At 38.7% G+C, this 13,875-nt stretch overlaps 1 protein-coding gene across 2 annotated transcripts in view; it reads right to left on the reverse strand.

Moving 5' to 3' along the window:
* Nucleotides 1-2,364: 2,364 nt before the first annotated feature.
* VIRMA (vir like m6A methyltransferase associated) overlaps nucleotides 2,365-13,875 on the reverse strand; it is a 67,316-nt gene continuing 55,805 nt past the window's right edge. For both annotated transcript variants that reach the window (XM_030937657.1, XM_010358614.2), the window contains 7 exons: nucleotides 11,264-11,416; nucleotides 10,652-10,812; nucleotides 9,471-9,567; nucleotides 7,251-7,417; nucleotides 6,155-6,486; nucleotides 4,509-4,652; nucleotides 2,365-3,433 (listed from right to left, as the gene is read on the reverse strand). In XM_030937657.1, coding sequence (XP_030793517.1) covers nucleotides 3,279-3,433; nucleotides 4,509-4,652; nucleotides 6,155-6,486; nucleotides 7,251-7,417; nucleotides 9,471-9,567; nucleotides 10,652-10,812; nucleotides 11,264-11,416 — 1,209 coding nt within the window. In that variant the 3' untranslated portion in view covers nucleotides 2,365-3,278. The remainder of the gene's footprint in view (nucleotides 3,434-4,508; nucleotides 4,653-6,154; nucleotides 6,487-7,250; nucleotides 7,418-9,470; nucleotides 9,568-10,651; nucleotides 10,813-11,263; nucleotides 11,417-13,875) is intronic.

Consider the following 13,875-nt stretch of genomic DNA (forward strand, 5'->3'; position numbering starts at 1 on the left):
GCCTGTAATCCCAGCACTTTGGGAGGCAGAGGCAGGTGGATCACTTGAGGTCAGGAGTTCAAGACCAGCCTGACTAACATGGTGAAACCCAGTCTGTACTAAAAATACAAAAATTAGCTGGGCATGGTGGTGGGTGCCTGTAATGCCAGCTACTCACGAGGCTGCGGCAGGAGAATCACGTGAACCCAGGAGGCAGAGGTTGCAGTGAGCCGGGAAAGCACCACTGCACCCCAGCCTAGGTGACACAGTAAGACTCTGTCTCAAACAAACAAACACTCCCTGAAATGTCTTGTTTGAGGCTCACTTCTGAAGTAACTAAAATACAGTGTTGGGTCTCTGAAACTCCATTGCCTTAGGATGAATTACTAATTTTGATCTCTAACACACTTAACCTGAAAAGTAGCTTCTTCTCCAAGATGGAGAGGTAAGGAATTAGGAGCTAGCCAACCTGATTTTGTTATTATTTCTTAGAGATGGGGGTCTTGCTCTTATTGTCCAGGATGGACTTGAACTCCTGGGCCTAAGCAATCCTCCCACCTCAGCCTCCTGAGTAGCTGGGACCACAGGTGCCCCACCACTGTGCCCTGCTCCAATCTGATTTTTTTTTCCCACCCTGTCACCCAGGCTGGAGTACAGTGGCCCAATCATGGCTCACTGCAGCCTTGACCTCCTGGGCTTAAGTGATCCTCCTGCCTCAGTCTCCCAAGTAGCTGACACTACAGGCATGCACCACCACACCTAGCTAATTTACTATTATCATTTTTTGAGACAGAGTCTTGCTCTGTACCCCAAGCTGGAGTGTAGTGGCTCGATCTCTGCTCACTGCAACCTCCACTTCCTGGGTTCAAGCAATTCTCCTGACTCAGTCTCCTGAGCAGCTGGGATTACAGGTACATGCCACCGTGTCCATCTAATTTTTGTATTTTTAGTAGAGACAGGGTTTCACTATGTTGGCAAGGCTGATCTCAAACTCCCAACCTCAGGTGATCTGCTCACCTCAGCATCCCAAAGTGGTGGGATTACAGGCATGAGCCACCATGCCTGGCCTCACTCAGCTAATTTTTAAATTTTCTGTAGAGACAGGGTCTCACTATATTGCCAGGGCTAGTCTCAAACTCCTGGGCTTAAGTGATCCTCTTGCCTTAGCCTCCCAAAGTGCTGGGATTACAGGCATGAACCACCCAACCTGATTTTAAATCCTGTTTCTACCATGCTTGAGTCAAGCTCTTCAGCTTTCTCCATTTGTAAAATTAGATACCACCTATGCTGGATTGTTACAAGGACTAAGTGATTTTTGCATGTAAGGGCTGCTCAACATGGTGGATTCCTTCCCTTCTCATTTATCTGGGACTTGTAGTCACTCAAGACATTTTAAATTTGCCTGGCATTAATTTGTTTCTACACTAATAATTTATTACCTTCATTGGTCTGAATTACTGGGTATTAAACAGCAAAAACAGCTTTCTGATATTTCTCAAAGATTATATCCCACTTAATGCTAAAAAACAAACCAAGAAATTACGTTTCTATATATGGCCATGTTCTTCTTTAGAAACATAGTTACTTAAGAAAAATTAACTGTTTTTTATATGTATTTGTGTCAGACATTGGGGCAAATTTCGAACTTTACCTAATGTGTAAACTATATCTTTGGGGAAAATGAGCCTGTTAGGTTTAAGGATCAAAGGGGATTTAAGTTATCTTGACGCAATGAGCTGAGTCTTGTGTTTCCCCAAATTCATATGTTGAACTCCTAACCCTCAATGTGGTAGTACTAGAAAGGGTGGGACCTTTGGGAGGTACTGTGATTTAGATTAGATCATGAGGATGAGATGTTCATGATGGGAATAGTGCCTTTATAAGAAAAAGACACAGGAGCTCTCTCTTCAAGCAAGCACCAAGGAAAGACTATGTGAGCACTTAAGAAGGTAGCTGCATACAAGCCAGGAAGAGGGCCCTCACTGGAACCCAACCATGCTGACACCCTGATCTTGGACTTCCAAGCCTCCAGAACTGTGAGAAATAAATTTCTATTGTTTAAGCCACCCAGTCTATGGTATTTTCTTACAGCAGCTCAAGACACTTGGGTTTTTCGAGGCCACTAGTTATGAAAAGATTGCCATAACCTCTCACCTAAACATCTGATTCTTTACAGCTAAGCTTTGCTTCAAGGTGTTTTCTTAATGAAGATTGTATTCAGTCACAAATAATTCCCCAAAACAGATTGATAAAAGGATGGATGAGACTCATACACTCCTTTTCTGATTAAGAGAACTCTGTATTTTATGCCACTTACATAGACTCAGTGTGTTAAGACATTATCTTGGGGAAAATATGGCTACTTTCTCAAAGTTGTAAGCTTTATTTCTATATATAAAGTTCAGCTTTTATTAGATGTTTCTGATTCCCAAAATAATAGTATTAGGACATTCCTTATTTTAGGCTTTAAATAATTTGTATAATAAAATAGTGTCAGCAGGTCCAAAGCTGAAATGCAAAGTTCAGATTTCTAATACAAAGGAGAGGAGTATTTTGTTTCTTTTGGTACAGCCATGGTTCCCAAACTGTGTACCAGGGCACCTTAGCAAATTAACATGGGTGCCACACAATATTTTTAAATTTTTGAGAAAAACATAGCAACACCTGTTGGACATAACATAAACTACTACTTCGAGGTAGTTTACATTTTCAACATTAAATAGCATTATATTCCTTTCTATAACAACATATCTTTACAAAACTGGGTTTTCAGCAGTTTGATAAAAAGTACTGTGCAAGAAGCAGAGAGGAAAAGAAAATGATACTGATTCCAAGGTTTGAGACATGCAGTGTCCACAGTTACTAGTGGTGATGATGTACATTCTTATTAAGCTGTTGTACCTAACTGCTTAATAGCCACAAGTATTAGATAATTCTTTTGGACCAGGTATGCTGTGAAAAAAGTACTGAGGCACTAAAGAGTGTCATGAGCTGAGAAAGCTTGAGAACATCTGTGCTATAGGCAAGAAAAATACAAAACGTCATTCAGTTTTTCTACCTAGAAATTTTCTAAATAAATAGTCATACAAAAAAAGGGAAAATATATAGAAACGTACATACAAAGTTTGGATTTTTATTGAAATCTTGTTAGGTATCAAACAAAATCTGCTTTCTTCAGATAAAAATATTCTCTCAGATGTCTCCAGATAACTGCTAAGTCTAAATTGGTCCTTCAGTGTCTTATTTTTATTGTCCTCACGAAATGTTCATATACAGTTAAGATGTTCCCAAAAGGATTCTTATCGTGTAAAGGAGCGTACATGACGACCTCTACCACTTCCTCCACTAACAAACTTTCCTCTTGAGCCTCCACTGCCGCTATTTGCACTAGCCCAGGAAGGTCCAAGTCCCCCACGACCTCTAGAAGCACGGTCTCGAGGACTTGGGCGGTAACCTGTAAAAGAAAGAATATAGTTTTTAGTTCCAACGTCCTTTTTTTTCCAAGCATGTAAATACTAATCTACGACACTGAGCTCAAACCAAGAATTACTCTTTTCTCTTTTAAAACTCATGTGCAAGCACTGTGAACGGGGTGAAGATTGTTGAATTATACATTTTAAACAGGTAAACTATATGATATATAAGAATTATATCCCAAATAAAACTTGTTATTTTTTAAAAATGTGCATTTGAAACCAAAAGCTACTTCTGATGAGCAACATTCTGGACTAGATATGGTAATGTTTTAAAAAAAAAAAAAGTTATGTGTTTACACGCTTAAGACAATAAGCAAAAAAAAATATGCTGTATAAAGGTATCTCTGTTATTAAAATACTTTGTGGTAAGAAAGGTACCTTAAGCATTGACTTTCATTACTGAAACATAAAAATAAGAGCACAGCACCATGAAACTGTTCAGATTATACAAACAGTTCAGAAACTAAAAATTTGATTATTTTTATAGAAGATGTATATTAGGCATTTATTCAAGGATATAAACATTAGAACTTTAAGCCTATACTCTAAAATATTCTCTCCCAGAATGAGAGTACAGTTGACCCTTGAACAACATGGGTTTCAACTGCCTGGGTCCACTTATATGTGGATTTTCTTTCACCTCTGCTACTCCTAAGAAAGTAAGACCTCTCCTCCTCTTCCTCAGCCTATGGAATGTGATGACCTTTACAAAGATCCACTTCCACTTAATAGTAAATGTATTTTCTTTTCCTTAAGATTTTCTTAATAACATTTTCTTTTCTCCAGCTTATTTAATTGTAATACATTATATAATATATAATATATAAAATATGTGTCAATCAACTGTTTATGTTATCTGTAAGGCTGCCAGTCAACAGCATACTATCAGTAGTTAAGTTTTGGGGAAGTCAAAGTTACACTTAGATTTTTGACTGCGTGGGGCAAGGGGATGGGGAGTTTAGCACCCCTAGCCCCCTCTGTATATATCAACAATTTAAAAAGGAAGAATTCACTTCCCTTCTCTCAGCAATATCAAGTAGCAAGGATGTATACCTGTAGAACTAAGGGGTCGTAATGGTGGAAGAGGGCCTCTGTTAAAATTGCTCTGGCCTCCACGACTTTCATTGTAATTTCCTCGAGGAGTATTCTGAGCACTCCAACTGGAGCCTCTTGTTCCTTCCCGACGACTGTAGTTTCCTAAACACAAACAGCACAATCAAAATCACTTTTTTCACAACTTCAGTTGGATTCTTTTAAATGACAGATTTTTCTTAATCTTCAAAAGAATGGAAAAGAAACTGAGATTTTGTAAATTGACTGTACTATATATAGTGGCAGCATCACAGTGGTTAAGAGCAGAGACTCTAGAGCCAAACTGCCAGGGATCAAATACTGGTTCTACCACTTGTATTTATGTGCCCTGGTCAGCTGACTGACAATTTTCTCTTCTGCAAATTAGGGGTACTAAGAGAACTTGCCTCATGGGGTTGACGTGAGGTTATAATATGTAAAATGCTTATAAAAGTTCCTGACACACCTAATCTAAGTGTTTGTTATTAATAAAAACATAGATTCTCTTTCACTCTCACCCTCCTAACTCAGCAGGTATGAAAATATGGTTATCAATCCACTACTAAAATATAATTTCTGTAAGTATCCCTAGTTTCTAAAATCTTGTAAGGCCAGGTTCAGTGGCTCATGCCTGTAATCCCTGCACTTTGGGAGGCCGAGGCGGGTGGATGACCTGAGATCAGGAGTTCGAGACCAGCCTGGCCAACATGGTGAAACCCCATGTCTACTAATAATATAGAAATTAGCCGGGTGTGCTGGCACATGCCTACTCGGGAAGTTGAAGCAGGAGAATCGCTTGAACCCAAGAAGCAGAGGTTGCAGTGAGCTGAGATTGTGCCACTGCACTCCAGACTGGGCAATAAGAGTGAAACTCTGTCTCAAAAAAAAAAAAAAAAAAAAAAAACTTGTAACAATTTCAAACAAACTAAATGTAACATAAGAAAGCAAGCAGATTAGGCAGATCAATGGTGAACTGCACAGAACAATCTTAAGAAAACTGTTAAGTATAATTGTGAAAATAATGTAAGGGTATTACTCAGAAAATGTATAATTCTCAATGTAAAAAGGAAAATAAGGCCGAGCATGGTGGCTCACACCTGTTATCTCAGCACTTTGGAAAGCCAAGGTGGGTGGATCACTTGAGGTCAGGAGTTTGAGACTAGCCTGGCAAACATGGCGAAACCCCGTCTCTACTAAAAATACAAAAATTAGTTGGGCACGGTGGTGCATGCCTGTAGTCCCAGATACTTGGGAGGCTGAAGCAGGAGAATCACTTGAACCAGGGAGGCAGAGTTTGTAGTGAGCTGAGATCACACCACTGCACCCCAGCCTGGGCAACACAGCAAGACTCTTGTCTCAGAAAAAAAAAAAAAAAAAGGGAAAATAATTAGCCAAGACTTCTAAACTCATTCTTAAAAGTACAATGTATGAAAGGTTCATTGAAAAAAAAAAGTTTCTTTCTTCTGTCCAATAGAGTACTCTGCAAACAGTACCACTAGTCCAGAGGTGGCTCAACTGTAGCAACAGGAAAATAGTTTATCTGAATCTCTTCCATCTAAATCACTTTCATTCAATATTTTAACATTCTAATATTCTAACCCATTAGAGAATACATACTAATTAGTTACCTTTTGAAGCGGGTGGTGTGAAAAACCTATTCTGACTGTGGAAAGCACCCCGTCCTCCTCTGTTGCCTGAAAACCCACCACGGGAAGAAATCTTCTGTGAAACTTTGAGTGGCCGTTTTGGTGGGGGTATTCCATCTTGAGGAACCACTTCTTTACTTTCAGCAGCAACAAAGTCATCCACATGCATAGATGGTGGTCTACTTGTGTTCTGTTTTCTCTGACGGAAAATATCATGAGGTCGTATACCCTGTCCAAATCCTCCCCTGCCCCTTCCTCTTGGTGGTGGCACAACATGAGCTCGTTTGGCAGGTTCAATGTATTCAGATTTTCCACTATTAAAACAAAAACATGCCATAAAACATTTTTCTTTCAGATTTCTGGAAAAACAATCTTTAGAATACTCAAAATTATATTTCAATTTTTTTGTACTCCAATTCTGTTAACTTTGCAAGGATCTATCATACTTCTGGGATAATACAACAAACTAGCTAAGAAAGGTACTCACATTTCATTGTTATGAATAACAATGTTTTAAAATAATCCAGTTCACTTCTTATTCAAACCTTCCAAAGTCTTGTAAAAAACAATGTAACAAATGTACTGGGTATATACTGGCCAAATTATTATGTTTAAATTAAAAAATCCAAACAATGTTCATGATTCAAATGTTATGTTAACTTCCTTTCCAGTTTAACAGCACGTGCATATCTTTTTTTTTTTTTTTTTTTGGAGACAGAATCTTGCTCTGTCACCCAGGCTGGAGTGTAGTGGCACAATCTCGGCTCACTGCAAGCTCCACCTCCTGGGTTCACGCCATTCTCCTGCCTCAGCCTCCCGAGCAGCTGGAACTACAGGTGCCCACCACCACAACCAGCTAATGTTTTGTGTGTGTGTTTTTAGTAGAGATGGGGTTTCAACGTGTTAGCCAGGATGGTCTCGATCTCCTGACCTCGTGGTCCAACCGCCTCAGCCTCCTAAAGTGCTGGGATTACAGGCGTGAGCCACCATGCTCGGCCGCATGTGTCTATCTTAAAATACACTAAAATACATAAGTTTATATGACCACAATTGAGATCTTCAGTGGAATAAATTTTACCTCGAAGTTATAAAGGTCTCATGCTTGTGCTTCCCAAGTTTGAATCCTTTAGTAGTCTTGGTTCTTCCTGGAGATGATGGTTCTGACAAAAATGAGCGCTCTAATTCTGAGTGCAAATCAAAGTCACTACAGCATTTTTCAGAGAGTTCAATTAAGTCAACCTTTACCTGCAGTCATAATAATGAAACAAAATACATATTAAATGTAATTATTGGCATAATATTTGACTATAGAAATTCTTATTACCTAAAAATTATATTTGCCTCTCATAAGAAATAAATTAAAGATCTACCTCTTTCCCTCATCTTTTTAAAAAGCAAATGGTATTGGTAGTTTAAAAACAAACACACACACACATCGTAGTAATGCTACTTTTTTTGTGTGTGGCATTCTTCAAAGCAGGGCTATTAATCTAGGAGACTTTTGATGACTGAGCAGGAAACTCAGTATTTGTTTATATAAATTAACACTGTAATATCTCCTGAACTTTTCCAAAAAAAGAATCTGAAAATAACCTACTCTGCCAGTCTTATATAGTCAACATTTCTGTCACAAAAAAATTCTATGCCACAGATTCCCAAAAGCTCTATTCATTTAATGAGGTTCCCATCTAAGTTTACTTTCAGGGAAATCAACATTCAGTTTACTTAGGTTTTATTCAAATTTATCAAATGTAAGATACCTAAAATTTCTCTAATCCAGAGGGTTACAATTATCATCACAAGACAGTTGTGATTCAGCTTAAAGTTATGAAATCAGTCACTTTTAACAAATATTTTATACCTGTGCTGCCCAACATGGTAGCCACTAACCACATATGCCTATCTAAATTTAAATTAATCAAAATTAAATCAAAATAAAATTCAGTTCCCTAGTCATACACATTTCCATTGTACAACATGCACATGAGGCTACTGTTTTGGACAGGGCAGACTACAAAATATTTGCATTATTGCAAAAAATTCTACTGGAAAGGACAGTTTTAAAGAATCACTAAACAGCTTACACTAAAAAGAAATTAATTTAATGCACTTCTAATTGAATTGTATGTGGTTCTTTTAAAAAAGGAAAAGCAGCTCTCAACACACTGAATACAAATGTGAAGCAAATCATTCTTTTAGTTTTATTGTACATGATGAACACCAGTATGTTTCTTTGATTAAAAAAAGGAACAATATGCAATATATTAAGATGTGGCTAAAATAATTCTCCCTACAACATCTCTGAGAAGCATAAAACAGACTGTTATTAAATTTTAAGTAGTTAATTATACTCTTACCTATTCAACATTATGTTTAAGAATGTCAATTCCCATTCATACTATATCATAACAAATATACTCTTTACAAGTTTCCAAACTGAGAGCCACACCATAGCACAACCGTTCCTCATCTTAAACCCAAATGCAAGAATAAACTGTTGTTTTGTGGAATACTTTTCTCTATTCTATACCCTGTCAATGTAAGAAAACAAAGTGCTTCATAGAACTTATGAAAAAGTGTGATTTTTTCCCTTAAGTCACATTCTCTGGCCAAATGATTGTAATCTGGTTCATGCCTGTAATCCCATCACTTTGGGAGGCCAAAGAGAGAGGATTGTTTGAGGCTAGGAGTTTGAGACCAGCCTGGGTAACACAGTGAGACTTTATCTATATTTTAAAAAAAATTTTTTTTGGCTGGGTGTGGTGGCTCACACCTGTAATCTCAGCACTCTAGGAGGCCAAGGTAGGCGGATCACAAGGTCAGGAGTTTGAGACTAGCCTGACCAACATGGTGAAACCCCATCTCTACTAAAAATACAGAACAATTAGCCAGGTGTGATGGCGCACGCCTGTAATCCCAGCTACTCAGGAGGCTAAGGCAGGAGGAATTGCCTGAAGCTGGGAGGCGGAGGTTGCAGTGAGCTGAGATCGCACCACCGCACTCCAGCCTGGGTGACAGAATGAGATTGTCTCAAAAAAATAAAAATAAAAATAAAAAATAAAAAAGTCACAACCTCAAAATACAGATCACTAACTAGAAAGAAGCAAAAAAGAAGCAGAAAAAACTTTCTGGATGCCATAAAGTGGGCAAGTGGCATAAAAATAATGTAGAACTGGCCTCCAAGTAGATTTTAACAGCCATAAAATATGGAAACTACTATAATGCTAACAATAAACAAAGAAACAGAAAAAACTAACATTTTTCTAAATATTTAGTAATAAAATAATAATTTATATACCAAATCCAGATCTGTATCAATCTCTTCAGCCTGAAATGGAGTGAACCACATAGATTTCAACTGATCATCCATGACATCAGCAAGCACATAGGCAGTCCTGGAACAAGAAAAGTATCTGGTGAAAAGCAGAATTCCAAAATCAAATTCCGATTTTTTTTTTTTTTTTTTTTTTGACGGAGTCTCACTCTGTCACCCAGGCTGGAGTGCAGTGGTGCAATCTCGGCTCCCTGCAAGCTCCGCCACCCGGGTTCACACCATTCTCCTGCCTCAGCCTCCTGAGTAGCTGAGACTATAGGCACCCGCCACCACGTTAGGCTAATTTTTTGTATTTTTAGTAGAGACAGGGTTTCACTGTGTTAGCCAGGATCATCTCAATCTCCTGACCTCGTGATCCGCCCGCCTTGGCCTCCCAAAGTGCTGGGATTACAGGCGTGAGCCACTGCGCCTAACCCTTTTTTTTTTTTTTTGAGACAGAGTCTTGCTCTGTTACCCAGCTGAAGTGCAGTGGCACAATCACAGCTCACTGCAGTCGTATCTCCTGGGCTCAAGTGATCCTCCCACCTTAGCCTCCCTAGTAGCTGGGACCACAGGTGTGCACCACCACACCCAGCTAATTTTTTAAAAATTTTTTGTAGAGATAGGGTTTCTATGTTGCCTAGGCTAGTCTCAAACTCCTGAGCTCAAGCTATCTTCCTGCCTCAGCCTTCTGAAGTTCTGGGGTTATATCGTGAGCCAACACGCCCAGTCTTTTAGCTTATCTTCAAGTAAAATCTGTGGAAGGTACAATTAAAATTATTACTTTCTGAAGTATTATTAAAAGTAGCACCTAAAAAAGAAACTCCAAACAGCAATTAAAAACTAAGTATCCTTAAAAACAAATAACTTGAAAACTAATTCTGCTGTAACAAGTTTTGACTTTTCAGTAAAATAAAACAAAGCCCTGATTTTATCTGCTAGCTTGTTTCTGTACAGCCTGCAAGCTAGCATGGTTTGTATAAATTTAAAAAAAAAAAAAAAAAAAAAAACTACAGAAGAATACACAACAGAGGCTGTATGTGGCCTGCAAAGCCTAGAATTCTTACTATCTGGCCCTTTATAGAAAAAAAGTTTGCTGGCCCTCCCTAGCCTACAGCCATGATAAAACCAACATCTACTCAATTATAAAACATTGTGTATTTTACCTATTGTTAAACAAATTCTGAAGAGATTCTGGAGCTGAAAGTACTGGTTCTACATCCTGGTCACTGAGAGGTAAAGGGTCACCTGATGACTCCAGCATCTGCTTAAGTCCAACTACATTGTCCAACAAAGAATCCAGATTGTCATCATCTTTTGAATGTTCCTATATACAAATAGAAGCAGAATAAGGTGCAGGTAAAACCTATGTCTGTAAACCTACTGACTCTTTAGTAGGAAAGGCTATATGTTTTATTACTAAGAAATTTGGAACACTGTCCAGAAATTATTAACATTAAACATACTAAAATAAAACAAACACCAAAACACTTGTCATTTTATTTCTAAACAACAGCAGCAAGAGGGTATCCAAGGAATTCCCTGCATCCAAGGAACAGACAATTCAAAAACTACTGTCTTCATGTACTCCTTAAAATTCGTAACAGGATGGAGGACTTCACTTCAAATTGTTAATTCAAAGAGTTATTTGAAATGGTATAAATACCCAACTAAAGGTTCACTATTTTAAAAAAAATGTTGCTATGAAATACTTGTACTAGTCAAACTGAGAGGAAAATAAGCCTTAGGAATGCTCTGTTTTTGTTTTTCTTTTTTACCAAAACAAGCTTCTCTAGTTCAAGGAACAAATTTTCTGGACTTTCTTCTTTGCTTTGTAGAAGCTGTTTTAACTCTGCAGCATTAATACTCATCGTCCGTGATGGATGAGCTCCCTCTACTTCCATGAGACCATTATCATCTCCACAACATCCCTGTAAATGTCACACATAAGTTAAATTTGAGAGCAGAGAAATTTACAAAGATGCATCCACACTTACTCATATTATCTAAGCCATATGCTGCAATCTTTCTTTCAATATTTTGATTTTTACATCAGTACAAATGGCTAGTTTTAAGAATGATTTAGATCAAAGGTGAAGTATGCTTTCTTTGAGTAAGACTCACAAAATATTTAAATTGGTAAACATATATTTTACTGGCATCAAGATTTTTCCACAAAATACCCAATGGCAAATACACTGGCAGTTGCAGGACATGTGACACACTGATTGATGGTCAAGAATTAATAAATGCTTGCTATAACAAAGAACTGATGAAACCTGAAATTATCTTTCTGAAGATAACACAGACAAGTAAAGAACTATCATATTTAACTAAAGAACTATCATATTTAAGACTATCTTCTGTCACATAGAAAAGTTAATATTTTCTGCTTTAAAAAGTATGCTACATAATAAAGTGAATTCTGGAGTGATAACATTTCAATACCAGAAAATCCTTCCAGGAAAATAAATCTTGCTTCATGGTAAGAAAACCATCCATATTGTCACATACACTTATGGTAGAGAGCCGTATGCCTACCTAACATGGTATAAAATCTTTAACCTTGTTTTTTTGTTGTCGAGACAGGGTCTCACTATGTCACCCAGGCTGCAGTGCAGTGGCACAATCATAGTTCACTGCAGCCTCGACCTCTTCAGGTTCAAGTGATCCTTTCATCTCATCCTCCCAAGTACCTGAGACTGACTACAAGCATGTGCCACCATGCCCAGCTAATTTTAAAATTTTTCATATAGATGGAGTCTCACTATGTTACCTAGGCTGATCTCAAATCCTGGGCTCAAGCAATCCTCCCACCGCAACCTCCCAAAATGCTGAGATTACAAGTGTGAGCCACCTTGCCTAACCTATCTGCCTTTCTTTCTTTTCTTTCTTCCTTTCTTTCTTTCCATCTTTCTTTCTCTCTCTGTCTTTTTTTTTTCAAGATGGAGATATACACTGTTGCCCAGGCTGGAGTGCAAAGGCGCAATCTCAGCTCACTGCAACCTCTGCCTCCTGGGTTCAAACGATTCATCTGTTTCAGCCTCCCAAGCAGCTGGGATTACAGGCGTCCACCACCAAGCCCAGCTAATTTTTTGTATTTTTAGTAGAGACGAGGTTTCACCATGTTGGCCAGGCTGCTTTTGAACTCCTGACCTCAAGTGATCCACACCTACCTTGGCCTCCCAAAGTGCTAAGATTACAGGCATAAGCCACCGTGCCCGGCCTGTTTTTCTTATTTTAAGAAACAGTGTTGGCCAGGCATGGTGGCTCATGCCTGTAATCCCAGCGCTTTTGGAGGCTGAGGCAGGTGGATTGCTTGAGCCCAGGAGCTCAAGACCAGGCTGGGCAACATGGCAAAATCCCATCTCTACTAAAAATACAAAAATTAGCTAGGTGTGATGGTGCACATCTAAAGTCCCAGCTACTCAAGAGGCTGAGGTGGAAGGATCACCTGAGGCTAAGGAACTCAAGGCTGCAGTGAGCCATGATCATGCTACTGCACTCCAGCCTGGGCGTCAGACTAAGACCTCATCTCAGAAAAAAAAGAAGAGAGAGAGAGAGTCTCACGCTTTCACCCAGGCTGAAGTACACTGGCACAATTATAGCTCACTGCAACCCTGAATTCATAGGTTCAAGTGATTTCCCCGACCCCGCCTCCTGAGCAGCCAGAGGCACATGCCACCAAACTAAGTAGGGCAGGTATATTAATGGCTTCAGGAATTGTGCTCATAATATACCATGACTTTGGAAAATATTAATGAGAGAAATCTTTAACAATAAGATTTTAGAGTGGGGACAATAATCTTTAATTCATGTTTGTATGATAGACCAAAAATACTAAAGCATAATAAACTTTATAGTTACACCAAAATCACAACATCCAAAACAATCAGTAAATTAAGTAACAAAAATTAAGTAACTAAGAGACTAACACAACTTCATTATTCTGAGTTGCCCTAGCAAGGTAACTCAATGTCATAATTTTTTTTTTTTTTTTTTTTTTTTTTTGAGACAGTGTCTTGCTCTGTCACCCAGACTAGACTGCAGTGACACAATCATAGCTAACTTCAGCCTCCAACTCCTGGGCTCAAGCTATCCTCCAATCTCCAATCTCAGTCTCTCAAAGAGATGAGACTACTGGTGGACACACCACATCTGGCTAATTTTTGTTGTTTCTAGAGACAGAGTTTTGCTGTGTTGTACAGGTTGACCTCAAACTTTTGGGCTCAAGCAATTCTCCTACCACAGCCTCCCAAAGTGATGGGATTAGAGGCATGTGCAACCACACTCATCTAAGAATTATTTTAAGATGAAGGCACTTGGCCAGGTGCGGTAGCTCATGCCTATAATCCCAGCACTTTGGGAGGCTGAGGTGGGCAGATCACCT

Source organism: Rhinopithecus roxellana, chromosome 9, assembly GCF_007565055.1.
Source record: "Rhinopithecus roxellana isolate Shanxi Qingling chromosome 9, ASM756505v1, whole genome shotgun sequence".
In the NCBI taxonomy this organism is placed as follows: domain Eukaryota; kingdom Metazoa; phylum Chordata; class Mammalia; order Primates; family Cercopithecidae; genus Rhinopithecus; species Rhinopithecus roxellana.